At 46.1% G+C, this 21,659-nt stretch overlaps 1 protein-coding gene across 1 annotated transcript; it reads right to left on the reverse strand.

Annotated features, from left to right (window-relative positions):
* Positions 1-892: 892 nt before the first annotated feature.
* On the reverse strand, positions 893-19,888 carry Plac8 (placenta associated 8). Its single transcript, XM_021646124.2, has 5 exons — positions 19,737-19,888; positions 10,212-10,343; positions 7,777-7,901; positions 5,208-5,323; positions 893-1,152 (listed from the first exon to the last, which is right to left on the reverse strand). The coding sequence occupies exons 2-4, from the start codon at positions 10,318-10,320 to the stop codon at positions 5,219-5,221; spliced, it is 339 nt and encodes a 112-aa protein (XP_021501799.1). The 5' UTR covers positions 10,321-10,343; positions 19,737-19,888; the 3' UTR covers positions 893-1,152; positions 5,208-5,218.
* Between the last annotated feature and the right edge of the window lie 1,771 nt (positions 19,889-21,659).

The raw sequence follows: 21,659 nt of genomic DNA on the forward strand, positions 1-21,659 counted from the left end.
TTTTTTAAAGAAATCAAAATTCCAGAATTCTTTAAAATGTCCCTACACAGGTTCTTTGGAGACAAACATTTGTGTCCTCACATCACAAATTTTGCTTCTCTGTAACAGGCCATGTTAGCATACTGGTTATCTCTGAGGTATTTTGGTATCACTTCCTTGGCTCAATTCTTCTTTGTGTGATTTAATGTCTCTTAAGTAAATCTATCGGTAAATCCTTTATAGCAATTGTATTGCTTTGAGTTTCTTCTACATCACTACCTCATTTTAAAAAAAGATTTATTTATTTATTATTTACACAGCATTCTGCCTGCAGGCAAGAAGAAGGCACCAGATCTTATTATAGATCATTATTAGCCACCATGTGGTTGCTGGGAATTGAACTCAGGACCATTTGGAAGAACAGCCAGTGCTCTTAACCTCTGAGCCATCTCTCCAGGCCCCATTGCCTCATATTTTATCCTTTTAGGATAAAAAAAGAAAAAGGAAATGCCACAAACCTCTCCAGCATTCAGCTGAAAGCCAGACCTGGGGTGTTCCTGGCATAGTCTTGCTGTGTCAGTATACACACTGATAAGCAACAGGGGTGGAAGAGAGTGTCCCCTGGCTCGGGATAGTTCCTTGTCTATCTGTAGCTTGCTGCTTTCACACCCCACCTCAAGCTTTATGGATCAAAGTGCTGCACTGCAGATGATGAAAGCCTGCTATCCAGACGCTGAACCATGGGGGAGGGAGGGGAGGACACGAGATGGAACCCTTAAAATTAATTGGTGACAAAAGTATTTGAGTGAAGGCAAACATGCATAAAAAAGTGTAGGAAGGGCTAAAAGGTGTGGCAATTACTTAGAATGTAGGAGGCCCTAACTTGAATTAATCCCCAGCACCACACACAATCTTCTTAGCAAAACCTTTTATTTGGTTTATGCTTAAAATGTAATGTAAAAAATTTATAAGCTGGAATATTTGATGACGCGGAAGCAAGGAGAAACCAAGTCGAGGAGCGGCAGCCATTTAAAATACATCAGAAGGCCCGATTTTTAAAACGTCAGCATCTTGTCGTTAAGCGCATCCATCGCATCTCAGCTGCACAGATTTGGAAAGACTCGGGCTGAGGAGGTATGTGCTGGATTCAGCTGCTCCAGCGAGCGCTCTCGCCTGTGAGGGAAGCACAGAAACAGTCTCTGAGTCTCTTGATCTACTTTTTTATTTTTCGCTAAACATTAATTTGCAGAATCATTTTAGAAACACCGAGAAGTTGCACAGAGATGCAGCAGTCCCCAGCACCCTGGGCCGTTTCCCTGTTGGTTAACATGGGGTGTTCCTGCAGAAGCCAACGGCAGCACATTATTAACCAGAGCAGACTTGGTCCAGATTCCTCACCTTTTCACCAAACTGCCCTGTCCGTTCCGGGATCCTGCCCAAGCACTGAACTGCACTGGGTGATGTTATATTCCATGGGTTTCTCTCACCTGATAGTGTATCAGACTTTCCTTGTTTGTATATTTGTATCTAAAAATTTTTAATTATTTTATGTATATGACTATTTTGCCTGCATGCCTGTCTGTGCATATGTGTGTCTCATGCCCACGGATGCCAGAAGAGAGCATCAGACTTCCTGGAACTGGAGTTTCAGATGGTGTGAGTCATCATTGTGGATGCTGGGAATGGAACCTGTGACCTCTCTCTAGCCCAGTGGATTTGTTTTGTTTGGAGACTGGGTCTCATGTAGCCCAGGCTGGCCTCAAACTCTGACTTAGCAGAACACTGGCTTCCACCAGTTCAAGAACTAAGAATGTCGTCAGATAACATCCTGGGCCCATAAACCAGCTCCCCGCACCCCGTTCTACCACCTGTCTGGTGTACCCACCAACGTTTTCGAAGCTGCCTTGAGTTATGACTTTCTTTGTCCTGTAAAATTGCTTCTGTGTTGGAACATGGAATTTGGGGTAACTTAAATCTGTGTTCCTGGGCCGTGGTTGCTCCTAATGGCTTCAGAATAAACTCTTACTCCTTTTAGGATGACAGCTGTGGTCTCTATGTGGACATTGCATTTATTTAGCAGTGTTACAGTGTCTTCGCCTCTCTGCTTCTGGCCTTTGTCCCTGCGCACTGTACTAGATACCGTTATTGTTTTTCTCAAGTAAAGCTCTACTCACTCAAAATCCCTTGACAATTTCCCCATGCTTACCAAGCATTAGCCTAGCATGCTGAGGCACAAACTCACTTAAAAAATCTGTTATTTCATGTTTCAGTCAAATTGGCCCTAAGCCCATAAATATGGATGATTTTTCCATATATATATATATATATATATATATACATACACCTGAGGCTGGCCTGTGAGCCAGAGCAATCCACCCTCTCTCCTCCATCTGGCTGATTTGGCTGGGGCAGGCCCAGGAGGGCAGCTATTGAGGTCAGAGGTTTTTAGCTTGACCCCATCCTCAGGGTTGCCTTGGGTTGCTCTTTCCGTGTATGAGAGGACTCTGTTGCTCTGTGGGGAGCTTTCTTCACACTCTTTCCTGAGGGATCTGAGAACTGATGCTTCTTTCCCCTGGGGCTTAGAGGAAATCAGAGCTGAGCTGCTGCATCACCTGCCTTTATCCACACCTGCCACAAACCTGCCTTCCATCCTGTGACAGGCAGTTCTACCTACTTCCGGTGAACTAAGGACAAACTTCTTTAGAACCCAAACCAAGAAACTGTCCTTCCCTCATCTCACAAACATGACCATCCTGGCACTCAGTGTAATGCACTCATCAAATGCCATGTTCTGCGTAGGGTTCTTTTGAGAATAAAAGCTTCAAGGACAGTGAACTGCTTCATCTTTGATTTTTCTCTGAAACACTAAATACATACTATATTATTTGCTAAACAGACGAACAATGTCTTATGCCTCCTTCCAGGATTATTTATAGGGGATGCTGAAGGGAGAGCCCTGCAGTCAATAGCATTTGTTCTTGCAGAGAAGCTGGATTTGGTGGCTCACAACCACCTGTAACTCCAGTTTCAGGTGATCCAATTCCCTCTTCTGGCCTCCAAAGGCACCAGACACACACACACACACACACACACACACACACACACACACACACACGGCAAGACATTCACTCATCAAGTGGCTGGCAAGTGCCTGGAACTTCAGCTCCAGGAAATCAAATGCCATCTTCTGGGCTCTGCAGGTACCTGCATACACATGCAACACACTCACACTCACTCACACACACAAAATAAAATACATCTATACAAATACTTATTTCTGTTAACCTATGTAAAGTTTTCCATTTCAGACAGGAAGTGGGACATTGTAGAAAATAGGAAAATGAAGGTTTCCTTTTCATACTGGAGATATCCTACAGAGACAAGCAACAAACCCAGCGTTAATTTCTATTTGCCTGCGTCTTCAGTAGCCAATCCTGAGAAAAGTCAGCTGGCAGGAGACTCGGCTGAATTACAGAGGAAGAAATGCCATACAACATTTCCAAATACCATCACCTTCTCTCTCTATCCCTCTCAAAGGACATTTCCTTCAGCAAGATCTTTTTGTTCGTATTTGTTCAATAATGTATTTTTGCTTTGGAGCATCTGTGCACTTATTCTAATTGAGAGCTCTTAGGTTAAATGGTCACTTATTTAGAATGCACAATGGCCTTTGTATTTGCTGTAGACATTTGCACTAAGTGTGACCACACATGAGTCTTATTCTGTCAAGTGTGGGAAGGCGCTGAACAAACAGGACAGGTAGAGCTACCTATGTAGAGGAATGAGTTTCTAGGGGCTGAGGAGGTGGCTCAGCAGTTAAGAGCATCTACGTTAAAGAGTACTTGCTGCTCAAAAGGGCTCAAGTTTGGTTCCCAGCACCTACGTTAGGCGCCTTCGCGCAAATATACAGGCATACACATACAATCATTTAAAATAAAATTGTAAAAATTATTAATATTTATCAATACTTTAACATAATTAGGGGTACACGTTTAGATATTCTATCAAGAAATATATTCACATGTGGCTGTATCTATAAATGTTTACTGGACAAGGCTGGTTTTCCTAAGGAGGCCATATGGATTTCAGTTTAACATGATGGCAGTGGACATGTGTGCCCTCTTGCACAGCTGATGACCTTATGTGTTAAACCTCATCTTTAGTAGTAAATAGATTTTTGTAACTTGAGTCACCCAAAGGTTACAGACCATGTCACTCTTGCTTTTTAACCTTCTATGTATTTTAAAATTGTCATCTCAAAACTGTTTACCTGCTTCATCATGTTGTCAGAGTCAGAAGTATGTCTTTGCCTTCTTTTTTGTCTTTTCAGTTTTTAAAACTCCTCTCTCTCTTTCCATGTGTGTGTATGTGTGTGTGTGTGTACATGCAGGTATATTTCCTATACAAGGTTACCACTGAGATATCTTTCCTCAATCACTTCTCCACTCTCTTTTTTGAGATAGGATCTTAGCAACCTTTTGGCTTGCTCTTTTGGCTAGACTTGCTAGTCAGTGAGGCCCAGGGATTCATTTGTCTCTCCCCTGTATTACAAGCTGTGTTGGGGCTATAGGCTGCTAGGCCCAGCTTTTAAACACACACACACACACACACACACAACTCACACACAAACTCACGCTCAAACACATATACTCACACACACATACTAGACATAACACTCACATATACTCATTCACACACACATACTCCACATAACTAACACTCACACACATACACTCACACACTTTGGTACGTTGGTTCTGGGACTCCAAACTCCTTATGCTTACAGAGCAAGTACTTTACACAGTGAACCATTCCCCCACCCCTCATTTCATATTTTGAGACGGGATCTTCTTTTGTAGCCCTGACTAGCCTGGAACTTATTTCATAGCCAGGCTGGGTTTGAGGGCAACGGTTCCTCCGTCTCCTGAGTCTGAGCTTACAGGAGGCACAACCATGCCCAGCTTCAACTTATTCTTTGTTCACTGTGCTCTGTAGCTTCAGAGTGTTAAGTTGCTTCATTAATGGACGAAAACAATTCTGATAAGTTTATAAAACTCACCATTATTTAATAAACATGGCCCAAACTAGGTAAAAAAAAAATCAAAACCAATTATAGTTATAATGAGACAGCACGAGATTTACGGAATTGTTACCACTGACTTGTTATTCCGAACAATGATTAATTTACCCAGCCCCTGATTCTGTTTCCCAAGCCCATACTGACTCACCTTCCAGCTCCTTAGAAAGCATTCATGGCTCTCCTCCTGTTAATGTCTCTCTTGATTTGGCACAGAGAGCAAACAGGACAGCATAAGGTGACCATGTAATCATCGCAAATAGAGCCCTGTGGATGACACGGGAGACACGTGAATGGCCCAGCATGCTGCTTGTGGACTTTTTCAGCGTTTTAAAGAGAACCAAAAGCTCCAATTCTGTTTATTTCTTTTTATGTTTTATTTCTTTAGCACGTGCATGTGCTCCTGACTGTGTGTGTGTGTGTGTGTGTGTGTGTGTGTGTGTGTACACGCTCAGAGGTCAGCGGTCAGACCTGCAGGGTCCTGGGGATTCAATGCAGGTCTTCCCCGTTGGCAGAAAGTGCCTTTATCTGCTGAGCCATCTCTTGCCCTGCATTCAGTTTAGATGAAAACTTTTGGGAAAATGCTAGCTCACTTTCCCACAGAACACTTGCCTCTTCGTCCCAGTACTTTATAATTCTTAGAATATAAGATTCATTAAACTACTAAGCCCAAGAGTCCAATAAGGAGAGACAGAGAGTCTGGGCTCACAGCCAGGAAGCTGTGAGACAGAAAGTCTGATCTCACAGCCAGGCACGGGATGCGGTGAGCGGTTTGGGAAGAGTTTTAGGGAAGTGTCAAAGAACTTGGGGTCAAAGTACTGCCAAGGGCTAATGAAAAAAGTGAAAATTTGGCAGGAAACATAATCACATTCACTCTAAGGCTCCGACTGTGATGCTGAATGAAGAGTGCTGGGATCATAAGAAAACGTGGGCTTGGGATTAGCCAAAGGTACCGGGAGTTGTGTAGGAGGAAGTGGGCTGGGAACCAGCAGGGGACTTGGGACCAGAGCCGGGCTCTGTGAGGTTCATAGGTAAAGCCCACATCGAGGAGCGAATACTCAAAGTACGTACACACTTGCTCTTGTCAAGGACCAGATAGGTGAAGGAAGCTAGAGAATGACTGTTTCTCTTCACAGTCCATAAAATGAGATCATTTAAAGAACAAGTTGCTTCAGGGCTAGGAAACAGGCGGTGGTGGCCTTTAGTAAGGCCGGAAATCCGGAGCAATTTGGGGCTGGGATTGCAACCATGGAGGAGAAGGTTAAGCCGAGTCACAGAACTCACAACCAGAAGCAGCCATGGGGGCCAGGGGTGGGGACTCTTCACTAGATAAACCCCAAGTTCAGCAGAGGAACAGGGGAGGTGGGAAGCTGCCAGAACCGCCCCATTTCTCCTGGGACAACAGCGCAGGATGTCCAAACCCATAGCCTCCTCATGTGGGCCTCCAGGCTGTAGGACAGTGGGTGCTGACACTAGAGAGATACAGCCAAGTATTCCTCCGAGACTGTCAATGTACAAACCATCAGCATGTATGGCTATGTTTTTCTATGAGTTTACAAGGATAGAAACATGTCTCAAGAGGATACACACAAGTTATTATTGATTGTTAGGCAGTAGACCTGGTTCTCAAAAGGTTCGATTTTCACCTTCTACGTCATTCATTTCTGTTCAGATTTGTTGGATATTTAACCCCTGTTCCTCCTTCCTTCCCTTCTTTCTGATGGGGTTGCACTATGTAGCTCAGCCCAGTCTCAAACTCCCAATCTTCCTACCTCAATCTCCCAAGTCCTAAAATTTCTGATGGGTGTGAGACCATGCTCAGCTGGTTGAAGACAGAAGAAGGAGGAAGAGGAGGAGGGGAAGAAAAAGGAGGGGAGGAGGAGAAGGTGGAGGAAGAGGAAGAGGAGGAGGAGGACGAAGAGGAGGAGGAGGAAGGAAGGGTTTCCCTTGGATGAGAATCCTCCTTGTAATTTGCCTATGGACTTGAATGTCAGTTCATTCATGAATACCCAGCTTGACAGCTTACACTTCAAGGTTTGGATTCAATGGCTTCCGCTGCATGACTTTAAAACAAATCTCTCTCTCTCTCTTGCTCTGACTTTCTTTATCTCCGTCTCTGTCTCTCTCTATATATACACACACAGAGGGAAGCAAGTGGATAGATACATAAATATATATAAAATGTGCGTTTCTAGATGATCTCTGGAAATACGTGTACACACACATATCTACTCACCCTATTGACTGCTTCTCCCCGTACATACAGTGATACAGGCGCGAGGCAAAGCGCATGCACGAACGGTTTGGCTTGGCTACTACTACTCTCCGCTACTACGGTACATCTCTGGGTCATAAACTCTGCCCCTTACAAACTCTGAAGTCTTCATTGGTAAAATACGGCCGCCCCTCTCCCACAGCACACACAGGCATCACAAGGATGGTGGAACCACCTAATGCACGCCGGCTTCTAGCTAATCCTTCTGGGTTGCGCTATACACACACACTGCAAGCACGAATCTCCTGCTCTAGAGAATGTGGAGGGCACAAAAGGAGAAGGTTGACTGCTGTGTCCATGGAACCTAAGGTTGTACCTGCTACAAAAACTCTAGCCAACCAAATTCCGAGCCTGGAGGCTGTCAAGCAGCAGCCGTTCCTGAGAGCTGAGGTAAATACGGTAGCAAACTGGGCTGACTGAGAAAGGGAGAGAGAAAGAGACTCACGGGAATGCCGTATCGGGTTCGGTAGAGGGTCCGCATTGCCACCGTGGTCCCACACAAGCAGCATTCGTTCATGTCGGCTGCCACTTGACATCCGAGACACGTGAAGCAGAACAGCCCACAGAGGCCTGCGAAGATAAGGAAAGATACAAGTTCCTCTAGCCTGCTCGGTCGGCTCTCTCAAGAGCAGCCCCGCCACGAGGCCTTTCCCCTCTGCTGTGTGGGTGGGATTTCATTACGGGACCCCCCTCCTCCCCCAGCACGCATCCTTTCATGAGCGACTGCGCGTGGAGGTGACCTGGCCCTTCTGCCGCAGTGCCACTCACGTAGAAATTACGGAAGCCTACCCACGTTCCAGGTAAAAACCCTTGGTACTGGCAATGTCCCCAACTGAAATTCAACAGGGATAAAAAAGGAAAGAACATTCAGGACAGAACCAGCCTAGCCCGCCCAGGTCACTTCAGAGTGGCGTCTACAAGGCCCTAAGTAGGAAGGACTGGGTGAGCTGTGAACGGTGAAGCATGCTTAGAAAAAGTTTTAAATGTGGGCTAAAGGGAATAAAGCCTATTTGAGACAATTTGTCACATCCATTCACTGTAACCAAGGTCCTGGGAGAGGATGGAGTGGAGTTAGGGGGTGGCATAGGCGTGCGTGTGTGTGTGTGTGTGTGTGTGTGTGTGTGTGTGTGGTGGCAAACTAAGAGTGATTACATATGCCATCAAGGCCAGAAAGAACCACCAAGTATTTTGTAAGAGGAGATTGATTTGGTCAGGTCTGCTTTTAAGAGAATCTGCTGTGGGGGAGAGATGGATCAGATGTTAAGAGCACTGGCTGCCCTTCCAGAGGTCCTGGGTTCAATTCCCAGCAACCACATGGCAGCTCACAATCATCTATAATAAGATCTGGTTCTCTTCTGTCATGCAGGTGTACATGCAGACAGAACACTGTATACATGATAAAGAAATCTTTAAAAAAAGAGAAAGAAAGAAAGAAAGAAAGAAAGAAAGAAAAAAGAAAGAAAAGAAGGAAAATCTGCCATAAGCCGAATGGTGGTGGCACTCGCCTTTAATCCCAGCACTGGAGAGGCAGAGGCAGGGCAAGCTCTGTGAGTTCCAGGAGAGCCAGAGCTACACAGAGAAACCCTGTCTCAAACAAACAAACAAACAAACGAAAAAGAAAAAAGAAAACTTCCCACAAAACAATTAAGGCTGCATTAGAACATCCCCCCCCTTAAAACTATATTTTATGTAGTATGTGCATGCATGTGCGCATGTGTGAAGGTCAGGGGATAATTTTCAATGAACCTCTCCCTCCACCATGTGGGAAACTGAGCTGTGAGGATAGGCCACAGGCACTCTTCCCACTGAGCCATCTTGGCGGTCCGACATTAAAGACATTAAAATTCATATATCCAAGTAATTGTACATCCAAATAATTGAGCAGCAACTTGGGGCTGGGAGAGTGAGCGTTCATCTTTGGGGAATTTGACTATTGTAGCCTTTCACTATCACTTTTTTCAGATGTCAAAATAATCTTGTGAGAGACATTAGTCACTCAGTGCCTGTTGCCTGCTGCGTTCTGGAAAGGCAGTGAGCAAACTCACAGGGAATTCGCTCTGGCTGTGTTCTCCAAGCGAGTATCAGCTCATTCAGTCCCAAGTTCCATCCTACGGCAAGCCAAACTTGTATTTCCTTACCGTTCTTAGGAACAGGCTTCAAAGCAAACCTTTTGCTCCTGATTTGCTGAGAACGAAGCCCCTGGTCCCCTTTGCCACCCACCTCACTTCTTTCCAAGTTCACTTAGAGAGAGATCTTACTGCATGTAGACAGACTTAGCTGTACAGATTAAAACTGATCTCTGATGGTGTGTACACACTCTCTCTGACTGGACACAGTGTGACTATAAAACAAGATTTAATATTTGTGTAACTAAGAAGAGATATTGTTGCTGTTGCCCTTTAAAAAAAATCAGGTTTAGGAGACTGGAGAGATGGCTCAGTGGTTAGGAGCACTGACTGCTCTTCCAGAGGACCAGGGTTCAATTCCTAGCACCCATATAGCAGCTCACACAGTCTGTAACTCCAGTTCCTGAGGATCCAACACCTTTATACAGACATACATGCAGGCAAAACACCAATGAACATACAATAAAAATAAATAAGTTTACAAAAAAGAAATCATGTTGCTGGGAAAAAAAAATCATGCATGCCTGTAATCCCAGCACTCAGGAGGCAGAGGCAGGTGGATCTCTTGGAGTTTGAGGCCAGCCTGGTCTACAGAACGAGTTCCAGGACAGCCAGCTGGAGGAGAACCAGCTATGATCAGTAGACTGTACCATTCTGAGATTCCCAGGCGCCTGTAATAAGTCAACAACTTCCAACACAGTAAGGGAGGAGTGAGGTGTTGTATCAATTATGAGGACACCTTCCCCACACTTACAGACTCCGCAGTCGCTGAAGCAATCACACAGGCTGGTCTGCCAGTTGGAATTTTGAGGAGCACGAACAAATCCAGGTTGAGTCACGACGACTGTTGTTGCCTGAGCCATCTTCAATGTGAGGTCTCAAAAGCCTGAAAAAGACAACGTTGGCATTTGCAGCCTGCAGCTTCTCCAGGAAGGCACTGTGTTCTGCTCCTCAGTGAAGTGGGGTGCTGCACTGGCCAGGGGCAGATGAGGTTGGAGAAAGCAGCTTGTTGATCGCTAGGCGTTTCAGTCTCCACCTCAGAGGGTACAGAGGCCTCAGGGGAAAGGAACTGACTGAACTGGTGAGGTGAACAGGTGTCTCTCCTGGGTGAAAGAACCGAAACAGGGTTGATGGTGTGCTATTTTTAGAGCGGTACCTGCTGTCCAGGAGGGAGGAAATAAATGACTGGGCTGTGACAGGGGTAGGGTCAGGGAACCCTTTCCTTCTCAAACCATGCAGCCTAGGCTTGCACTCCCACCCTCCTCCCTGTCTTGCTCGGCCTCTTTTTGGGTTTCACAGCACTCTGCTGAATCCAAGCTGCCCCATCACTTTTGACTCGGCAGGGCCTGCACCTTCTGTCAGTGCTGCTAGCCCCCGACCCGTGGCAGGGACTGACAAGTCCTTACGATCACCCTAACCGGGTTTCTATTGTGGTTTTGTTGTTGTTGATGTTTATTTTTTTTCCTGAGTCAGGGTCTCACCATGTAGCCCAGGCTGGCTTCAAGCTCATGGTCCTCTTGCTTCAGGCCTTCCAAAGGCTGGACTTACAGGCAGGTGGTGCCATGGCCAGCTCAGCAAAGCCTTTAGAGAGTAGCTTTTGTTAGGGTACCCCCAGCTTCTCCTCGTGACGGGAGGCCCAGGAATGTGACCCAGATTTGGAATGACAGTATCTTTGCTGAGGCCCTCATCTCCAAAGCCACGTGGTCTCACACGAGCCACTTAAGCGTCACTTAACTTTCCCTTTATTCACCTGTATAACTGAAGCGGTTACTGGCCCGCCCACCTCGCCCAAGCACGGAGAGCACCGCCTAGAGTTTAGTGGGCAACTGTTTTAAAACTAAGACAGATACAAAGGAGAGTGTCTGGCAGGGATATGTCTGTTGTTGATTTGCGCCACCCTTGTTGGCAACGATGTTGGCTCCGTCACGAAGGGCTCCGCACTGAGTCGGGCGTGGCTTAGACCTGCAATATTTATTTACTCAGCCCGGCCGCTGGAAATTATGGTCTTTACTGAGTTAATAAGAAAACAGCGACTGTGTGTGTCGGGGGGCGGTGGGGGGAGCTGAGTAAATTGTGAAATTCAAATCCTCCGGTCTCTCTGCCTAGGAGCCCTGCTTTCACATACTGCCGTCACTTACTCAGGAATGATGATGCACGGTCTACGAAGAGCTCTTGGAGAACTGGAAACCCCCCTTCTTAGTTAAAAAAGTGTGTGTGTGTGTGTGTGTGTGTGTGTGTGTATGTGTGCATGCGTGCAGTTGCATGTGCCTGTGGAGGCCAGAGGAGGGCGCCAGGTGACCTGCTCCATTTCTCCCCTTCCTTCCCTTGCTTCTGGGCCTGTCACCTGAGCAGCAAGCCCCAGCCATCCCTCATGTTTCCACCCTACTGTATTGCTTCGGTTACAGGTGTGTACAGCCACACCTTTTTACTCAGGTGCTGGGGATCGAACTCAGGTCACCCCACTCATCTGTGGGGCCACCTCTTCAGCCTCCTTCCTCTCTTCCCACTCCCTGCAGCATCAAGTTCAGTGTTAGGCACACACCAGGCATTATAACGGTCTCACAGAATTAGGCAGTAATGCTGCTGGGCATTTCTATTTAGGAATTCGGTACATATCTTAAAAAGGGCAAAAGGTCTGGTCGTGGTGGTGAACACCTTTAATGCCAGCGCTTGGGAGGTAGAGGTGGGTGGATGGATCTCTGTACATTCAGGGCTAACCTGGTCTGCACAGTGAGCTCCATGACAGCCAGGGCCATGTAAAGAGACCATCTCCTAAATAGAAAGAACACTATGAAAGATGGCTTCAGTTAGGAGCTTTTTATTTCCCCAGTCACCTTTGTTTTGTTCTCTCTAGATGTCAACACTTGCAGCATGTGCTAACTTAGTAGTTTCCTTGAATGAAAGAAGAGAGCAGTATATGATGCCCAGAACAACCTTACAGGATGGATATGTTCAGATGTTTCTCCACATGACCAGAAATGTTCAAGGATGCTTTAAACATGTCTAAATCTGCGTGCGCACGCTGATTCAGTATAGTTAATTATAAATCAGTCGGGCCCCCTGAATCTTAGCAAACAGCATGCAAACAATGTTTGGTTATTAGAGAGGAAGATAAAACTGGTTTATTTAAAAAAAAAAAAAAAAAGAGGCAGGCTGGGCACACCTTTAATCTCTGCATTCCTTCTATCCAAGCACCTAAGAGGCAGAGGCAGAGGCAGACAGATCTCTGTGAGTTCCAGGCTAGCCAGGGCTGTAGTGAGACCCTACCTGTAAGAAAGGGGTCGGGGTGGGGCAGAGAGAAAGACAAAGAAAAAGAGGATTACCATGGTCTTTTAAATGTTTCCTATCTGTTGACTATCATCATGCTCAGTAAATTTCTCTTCCTATTACTGAGTGTAGTATGAAAATACTGTGTAGTTTGTAACGTAAGGAGAAAGGGTACAAAATTTGACACTGAGAATGTTTTCAAAAAATATATCCAATGTGAGAGGTTCAGAAGTCTCAAGGTTAGGAAAATGATGAAAAGTCAGAACCAAATAGTTTACAAAAGAAATGAAAAAAAAAAAAAGCTTAAATAGTGCTGGGCAAAACTGAAACCATGAGGGGCTTGGGTGTCGGTGGCGACTGGGCAGCACTGCAGGCCCCCGGCGTTGGTCTCTAGCACCAGAGCTTGGCCAGCGCACTCAGGAGAGGGGTCAAGCGCCTCCCGTGAGAACAGCCGGAGGTATTCAGGAAACACTGGGCTGAGTATGTGACTGGGTTAACTCAGAAACTGCAAACAGTGAGGTTCCCCGGGAGGCTTATGAACATGCTGGTGGAGGACCCAAAGATGAGCAGAACTTCAGAGCAGGCAGCTCCTGGGGAACCAAAACAGGAAGATCATCAAGGCCCAGTTCTGGACCGGCAATGCAGTAAGATGCTGTGTAAAAAACTAAAACTAACAATCGTCAGGGCAGGTGCCAGGACTCAGGAAGCCACATGATAAGCAAGTTTATGAGCCCACGTAGATACACAGGTAGATGTGATAGCTGCGTATAAAGATAAGTTCTCTTTACGTCCAAAGAGAGAGCACATCTAGTACCAAATCTTGATTACCAAATGCCATTCATTGTTCGATAAAAAGAGAAGGCTGAGCCCGGGACTCTCAGTATCAGGCAGAAGAGAATGGGCTTTAAGAGAAGAGCTTATCACACGAACCACTGCTGAGTCGGTCACGGAGGAGACTTCGGAGGAAATTTGATGGCTAAATTTAAGACAAATTTGAATGAAAGTAATGCTATTAATGGATTATAACTCGTAGAATGAACTATCTGTAGCTCTCTCTTATGATCTGTGTCATATCTATATAATACTAGTATAGGTAAATAAACAACATTTTAAATTAGAGAGAAAGGCTGGTGCTTTCTTTGTTGGGAAGTTCTAGTTCATGAGTATAGGAGGAATAACAGAAAAATAAGACTGCCATTTGGCATATATCACAGGAGCTTATGGTAGACAAGACAGATGGGTAGAGTCTGTGACATTATTAGAGATATTTTAAATTTCTACCTCTGGTTCCTGGCTTATTATTCCCTCTCCAAAATGAATCTTAGAGACTGAAACTTCACTTCTCCAAAGTCAAAGCAACTAATCTTGACCATCTCTTTGTCTTGGGTTGGCCATAAAGACAGTTTCCTCGCTCGCCTGTCAGACAGCCAATCACATGTGCCCACTGTGATCTGGCCTACCAGGAAGCAGTGCTGAAGGGTCTGGCCAGGTGGACTTGATGCTTCCCCACCTGGTCCATGAGCCATGGGCAACATCCCACAGATGCCAGAAGGACAGAACTTGAAGAGAGCTGGGAACATAGCTCAGTTGGAATAGTGCTTGCTTAGCACACAGGAAGCCCTCGGTCCCAGCACTGCAGAAAACTGGGCATGGTGGCACACACATGCCAGTAACCCAGGAGACAGAGGCAGGAGGATCGGAATTTCAGAGGCATCAGGTATGTAGCGAGTTCGAGGACAGCCTGGGCTACAGGGGATCCTGTTTCATGACAACAACATCAAAAGTCAGCTTGAGTCTGGAGTGGTAGGTGGTACATGATCCAGGCCGAGGCAGGAAAGTTGTGACTTTGAAACCAGTCTGTGCTATAGGGAGGCTGTGTAAATCCAAAACAGACATGACTAAGTAACAAGAATGCCAAAGCACAACACCAACAAAACATCAATTAAGAGATTTATTCCTTGTTCAATGTAAGCCACAGTGGAATGGTTTGGAAGAGGAACCAGTAACTGGAGATGCTACTAGAAGCCGAAGGCCAATTTAATGGCCACATATACTCATTTGGTAAGGAACGCTCACCAGGGCAGCAGCTTTACAGACAGGGAAAGATAAATAAACTTCCTGCTCTTGCTTTCAGTTCATGTCAAAAATTCACTAATTGTGGAGGTCACACAGCTGGCCTGCATGTTAGTGGTTTCAAACTAGCTTTGCTGTTGACAAGCAGCTGGGACTGAAGCACCCAGCGGGTTCAAGCGATGAAAAGCCTTTTACGGACCTTTTACATTTTACGGACCTTTTACATTTTACGGACCTCTGCCTTTGGAGTATTCTCTCTCTCTCTCTTTCCCCCTCCTTCCTTCCCTTTCTTCTTCCCTTCTCCTTCCTTCCTTTCTTCTGCAATTTTATGAGCTCATGTTTGTGTGTAGTCATCTCTCTCCCCCTCCACTGTGTGTGTGTGACAGAAAGAAAGAGAATGGGTTTAATTAGGGTTACTCATGGGAGCCCTGGTAACCAGCCAGTGACCACACCAGGAAAGAAAAATGTCTCTCTGTCTCCCAGCAACCTGAACAATGCCTCTTGTACCCTGATGATTAACCACAGAGCTAGCTATTCCAGGAAAGGGGCTAAGACCATGTCATAAGCCATGCTAATCTAAACTTTGTTTGGATTTGTGGAACCCAGAAGGTCCGACGACCCATGACTAGCAGCATGTGGTTGGCCAGAAAAGCCCTTCATCTGAAATTTATAACTGTCGTGGCCCACACCTGACAGACAGCCCCAGAACTCTCTCGGTAAGCCTTGTCCCTATGTTCCCTAAGCAATCAAGCTTTCTTTTCTTTTCTTTTCTTTTCTTTTCTTTTCTTTTCTTTTCTTTTGTGAAGTAGGGTTTCACAAAATTTCATAGATTATGCTCCCCTCAAACTGTCTGTAGCCAAGGATAACATTGAACTTTGGGAACTCTTGCCCTGGCTCCTGTGCTGGAGATTGAATCCGAGGCGTCCTGCATTGCTAGGCAAGCACTGTGGTCAACTGTGCCCCACAGTGCGAATCCTACCACCTAAACCCCACACGAGCACCCATCTTCCAACTTTTTCATGTGCTCTAAATGATGCAACCGCTGCTCCCTAAATGCATTTCACCAGTTTCAGGGAAAGAAAGTAAAGGCATTGTGATAATTCAGTTTTTCACAGTTAAGAAGAGCAGGTGTTTCTGCGAGCAGTGTGTACTGACGTGAAACTTGGACAATGTAGCCGGACCCTGGAAGGGGTCTCGTCACCTCCCGCTAGGAAGTTCTCTCTTCCCTCTCTGCTGGGGATGCGCTCCGTGCCCTGCGCAGGGCGAATTCCACCCACTGGTGAGTGGACAGGCCACCCCTTAGCAATGGTTGAGTCCAAGCTTCCCAGGACTGTCCCCTCCCCACAGAAGTCCTCCAGAGCTTCCCTCCACCTCCAAACCCCAACACTGTATAATGCCAGAAATCCTATTCTGAGAGATGGCTTACCACAATGCCTTGAGAGCGAAGCAGTTGAGAAAACAGAAAAGCACGTGTATGTGTATTCAACTTCATTTTGCATTGCCTTTGAATAGACAAATGCCAGGAAGAATATGAAAGGCTAATGATACTGGGCAGTTACCTCGGGGCGAGCTGTTGATAATTTTTTCACTTTTATCTTTGTGCTTTATTATTTTCACAACACTGTTGAGGAAATTGTTAGGGCCGGGAGACAGATCCGTGGTAGGTCATTCGCTCAGCATGTGGGAGGCCCTGGGTTGGACCTCTGCTACAGCAACGGCAACAAGAAATTAGAACTAACATTTATTTGGTTAATAATGAAATCTTAAGATAGCTTTTCTCCTTCAGCAGGGGAAGAAAAAAAGCCAGAGACTAACACCTTTAAACGGATTAAGCTGTCATCCACAGCTCACACTTTACCCCTGGGCTCTAGCCTGTCTACTCCTGGGCATCTGACAAATAGCAGACAAGTGCGTGAAGGAGCAGCCTTTCTGGCAAAAAGGTTTTCTTTCTTCTACTAGTGCCCTAAACAGTTATCAGCCAGTCTAAGCTGCATCACCAGGCAAGGTGTGGTGATGTGTCCTAGCATTTGGGAGGTGGAGGCAGGAGAAAAAATATTGTAATAATAACCATAACGAAAGCTCGTATCTTTTTCATTTGCTTAACCCAGGGGGAATTTGAAAACACACACACACACACACACACACACACACACACACACACGAGCACACAAGTATTATTTCCCCAGTCCCTTTGGCATTGTAAGAGGTTTTTTTTTTTTTTTTTCCTATTTCTAACACAGACAAAGTCAAATTACAGATAAAATAATGAACTAAAATGCTGCATGTTTCTTTCAGTATGGCTTTCTTTTTCTCTCTTGGCTCTCTCTGTGGTACTAGGGATTTCACCTAAGGCATCCTGCGTGTTACACAAGCCAAGTCGATCAGTGCACTCTATGGAGGGGTGTGTGAGGGCGGCAGGAGGCTTTGAATACTGAGATAAGCTTATCTCAGGTTGCCCACAGCTGCGGGGAAGGATGCTCTAGAAGAGCAGTCCTAGAGGGAACTAGCTGTCCAGGATTGCCATTTGCCACAGCGTCTGGCCCGCGGTTTTCCGAGGAGAAATACCTCCTCCACAGTTACAAAGAGCCAAGAAGCGGGCCTGAAGGGAAAAGCGGAGCCCAGTTAAGTACATGCTGGGCAGGACCTTGCCTCAGTGTGCTGCCCGCTAAAACCCCGCCAGCGGAAGAACTAACCACGAAACACCGAGGGAAGGCGGCAAACACTCTCACCCAGCGCTCCTAGGCAGCCGCCGCCGCCGGATCCTGTCAACGACTGAAGTTACAACGAAATGTAAACCGCAAGGCAGACCATCCCAACCACCAGCCCCGACTCCCGCCCTCGCCCCGTTGGCTTCCACTCAAGATGCGGCAGGCTTTAGACTTAGTCATCTGAAATGAAAGGTCACCAGGAAGTCGGGGGGGGGTAAACAACAACCCCAAATAAACCTGCTTGGCCTCTGCTTAATGCTGTGCCAACATCTGTGCCGGTTTGGTGGTCTTCGGAGTTTGGTACCGAACTTGGGGGGGGGCGTGTGTCACAGCCTGTGCCCCAAACCATGTTGGCCCACCCATCCTCAACAAGCCAACGAAGAGCCAAATTTATGGAAAGCAGAAACAGGACCAAGAAACCCCGGAAACTCCTCCTTCCTCCTCCTCAGCCCCTCAATTCACAGATCTGTCCTTCAGCCCCCCCCCCAAGGGAGACTAAGGTTTAAACTGAAGGCTTGGGGTGTGCGCCCGCCCGTGAGGCGCTCTCACAAGTTGTCGCAACTGCAGAACCCCTTCCTTAGAGACAAACCCCTCCTCTGATTAGAGGCGGGTTCCCCTTCTCCCAGGGCGAGAATCCTGGGCAAATCCCCGTCTCTTTGGGGCTCTGTGGTTTCAGTGGTCTGATAGTGGGGCTGAGACGCGGGGTCTCTTTAGAATGTCTTCCTTTCTGCCAGGCCTGCCTCAAAAGCAGGCCAAGTAGAGTCCTGGTCACCCCTCTGGAAAGCTGTAATTAGCCTAGGGTCTGGGAGCTTATAATCATCAGCTTCCTCGGGGGCTGCAGCCCGGGTGTCTCCAGAAAGGCACGTGGCTTCTTTGATGAGAACTAGAAAAAAAAAAAAAAGGCGCTCCTTTCCCCAGGCACGCAGTCCCTGCCTCTGACTCCCACATGTCTGCAGAGCACAAGCAGCATCCACTCACGTTTGTAACTGCCCGGTGACGTAAGTCCCCGGATCCGGGTGGAGACTCCCACCCCAGGGACTTGCAGACCTCCTAACCTCTGGTCTCTCCGTTTCCCGTCTGAACTAAAGTCCATTAGAAAAAGTTGTGTCGACCCCGTGGGCATGTGTAAAACTCTTGTGATAAGAGTTGTTATGGGCCAACAGGGTACCTGTAGTTCCCTGTCCGTGGGAGCAACCTGGCGCTGAGCTCTGCCTTGTACCTCACCTTTGAAGGCACAATGGGAGAAAGAGTGATAAAGCTGTGATGGGGCAGAGCACTCGGGATGAAAAGAAAAAAAATGGAGATGAGGAGACTGAACTGGGAATCTGAGACAAGCTTTGAAGAGTGACACGGCCCATACCTTCCTTTAGAGGTTTCTTTGCAGGAAATGGTCTCAGCCAGGAAATCTGGTAGGTTCTGGCTCTCATACTGACCATCTTAATTTTATTTCTTAGTCTTAGACTCACTCTTGCACCTACATTTCTGCCTCAGAGAGCCCCATTCCTTAGAAGCTTAACAAAATTATGTTGCATGGCACTCATTATAATAAATCTTGTTAATATCGATCAAACCAGGTTCTAAGCAATATATGCTTAGATTTTCTTCTCTCTACTATATATTTGGATTAAATTTCCTTTTACGTTTTGACTGAAACACTCTCATCACACAATGTTCTGCCTCGTGAGCTATCAAATGTGAGATGTGAAAGGTGGTTTCTCTTTATGCACATCAGTGAATAGCAGAATTAAATTTCCAGAGTAGTCAGATTATTGATTTCATAACGAACGAGAATTCCTAAGGATAATCAAGCTCCACAAACTAAACCCACAAAAATCCCATCTAGTTTTATTAGGTAGTTTAAATGAATAAATATTTTTCATGCACACACACACACACACAACCAAAAACACAAAACAAAACAAAACTAGACCAGCTCCGGTAAATAGAGGAGGAAGGACTAAGTTAGGAAAGCACGTGAAATGGCACTCCGCCATTGGCAGTATCCCTGGAGAATTCCAGCTGAGGGGTCTCTTAAGGCATATCTCTTAGCAAAATGTTTGCCCCGTAACTGAGTTTCACTGAAATCACTGAGTTTAAAGCAATCAGGGAAGAAAACCCTGATCTTTCAGCAGAATCTCAAACTATGTCAGGAATCAAATAAAACCATGAAAACACTTTTAAAGGAAGTTTCCCGCCGTGTTTAAAGAAGATCTTAATAAAAAGGCACTTACAGTTAAAAAGCTTCGGAGCAGGAAGTGTCTTGTGGTTTGAGGTTGACTCTTACTCCAAGTGGAGGCTCTGAGGAGGGGAGAACTGATCAGCTTTCAGGGGAAGCCTCAGGTCCAAAGAGCAGAGCCCTCTGTTCTCATTGGCTATGATAATTCAGGCAGAAGTGGCTATAAGCCATCTCTTACCAAATAGGGTTGGTCCTTTCCCTCCCATGGGCTGACTGTAGCTACCGCTTGAAGGAGGAGGTGTGATTCAAGCAGCAGTTGACTGGTGTTACCTGTCTGGCAAACATTTCTGATTATTACACCTGATTTTCTTCTTTCACTGTAGTAAACAAGGAAGCACTCGCTGCCTGGAGTCGCAGACCTGATCAGACTGCTCTTTGCTCGTTTGTTTCTTGAGACCGGTCTCTCTATGTAATCCCGGGTGTCCTGGAGCTCACTTCGTAGGATGGTTTTGCACTCTTCTGCCTCTGCCTCCTGAGTGCTGGGATTAAGGACGCCGGGTTTCCAATCACACATTTCTCGTTCGCTTTCTCTTCCCTCTCTCTTTTCTCCCCAAGGTGCTAGGGACTGAACCCATGGCCAGGTGAGAACGCTACTGTTGACCTGCATCCTTAGCCCTATAGGGATTTGTTTTCTGTATCAGACTGAACACTGGCAGTGTGTATTTTAATATGAATTATTATCATCATCATTCCCGTTCCTCTGTGGTGTGTACCTGTATGCACAGCAGGCTTGTGGAGGTCAGAGCTCAGCATTTGAAATGCTCTTCTTTCACCTTCCATCTGTTGAAATGTTCCGGATGTGCTACCTAGAGGTGAGCTTCCAGGCAATTCTCCTGTCTCTACCTCCCATCTCGTAGGAGTTCTGGGATGACAGTTATCAAGCACCACATCATTTGCTATTGCTGTTTTGTTTGTTTTTAAGATTCCAGGGATCAAACTGAGATTATCAGGATTTTCCCCACTCTTATTTTTTTTTCTTTTTATTTATTTATTTATTTTTGTTCTTGTTCTTGTTTTTGTTTTTCGAGAAAGGGTTTCCCTGTGTAGCCCTGGCTGTCCTGGACTCACTTTGTAGACCAGGCTGGCCTCACAGCAAACCACATGCCTCTGCCTCCCCTTGGCTGGGATTAAAGTCGTGCACCACCACACCCGGCTCTGGCATGCATTCTTACCACACAATCTAACACAACAGCCTTGCCCTATCAAGGATTCCTGTTTCAGACAACCTCACAGTGAATAACAGGTAGTTGGCACTTTCCATTTCCGAGAGGTTTTATTAAGCATCAAAATTTATAGAAGGCCTTTTTTTTTTTTTTCCTTTTTTCCAGACTCCCCAGCTGACCAGACAGAGTGTGGACACCCATGCCAAGTGCCTTAAATATAAAGTGTGCCCCCACCCCTGGGCTCATGTGTTGAAGGTGTGGTCTCCAATGAAAGGATCAGAGGTTGGGCTTTTGGAAAGTGATTTGGTTCCTGAGACTATGACTTAACCAATGAATTAATTCATTGATGGAGTCACAATTTGATTATTGAGAGGTGGTGGAAAGTAGGAGGTAATTAATATTTTAAAAAAGTGTGTCACCAGAGGTTTTCCTGGGAAGCCTGTTCATTCCTGGCTCATCATCCTTTTTGTCTCTGGGTTATCAGGAGGTCATCAGATTCACCCATCACAGACTTCCACTGCCAAAGTATCCTGCTTTACCACAGGCCAGTACAGCAGAGCCAGCCAGCCTCGGGCTCTGAAACAATGGGGAAAGTGAATCCCGGCTCCTTCAAATTAGTTTGCTCAGGTAGTTGTCACTGTGAGAGCCCAGTAAATAAAGCACTGAAATGGGTGCTCCATCAGTGGGGAGAGGGGTTTTATTTTAGGTGAGAGAGAGAGGGAGATGGCTCAGCCATTAAGAACACTGGCTGCTCT

This window comes from Meriones unguiculatus, chromosome 3 (assembly GCF_030254825.1).
Source record: "Meriones unguiculatus strain TT.TT164.6M chromosome 3, Bangor_MerUng_6.1, whole genome shotgun sequence".
NCBI classification, from domain to species: domain Eukaryota; kingdom Metazoa; phylum Chordata; class Mammalia; order Rodentia; family Muridae; genus Meriones; species Meriones unguiculatus.

What these genes read in the sequence shown, in the direction of transcription:
- Plac8 (XM_021646124.2), bottom strand. Translation starts at nt 10,320, where the DNA reads ATGGCTCAGGCAACAACAGTCGTCGTGACTCAACCTGGATTTGTTCGT. An exon ending in CTTCAGCGACTGCGGAGTCT is followed by an intron (nt 7,902 to 10,211) that starts GTAAGTGTGGGG and finishes TTATCTTCGCAG; the next exon opens with GCCTCTGTGGGCTGTTCTGC. An exon ending in GAACCCGATACGGCATTCCC is followed by an intron (nt 5,324 to 7,776) that starts GTGAGTCTCTTT and finishes TGTCATCCACAG; the next exon opens with GGCTCTATTTGCGATGATTA.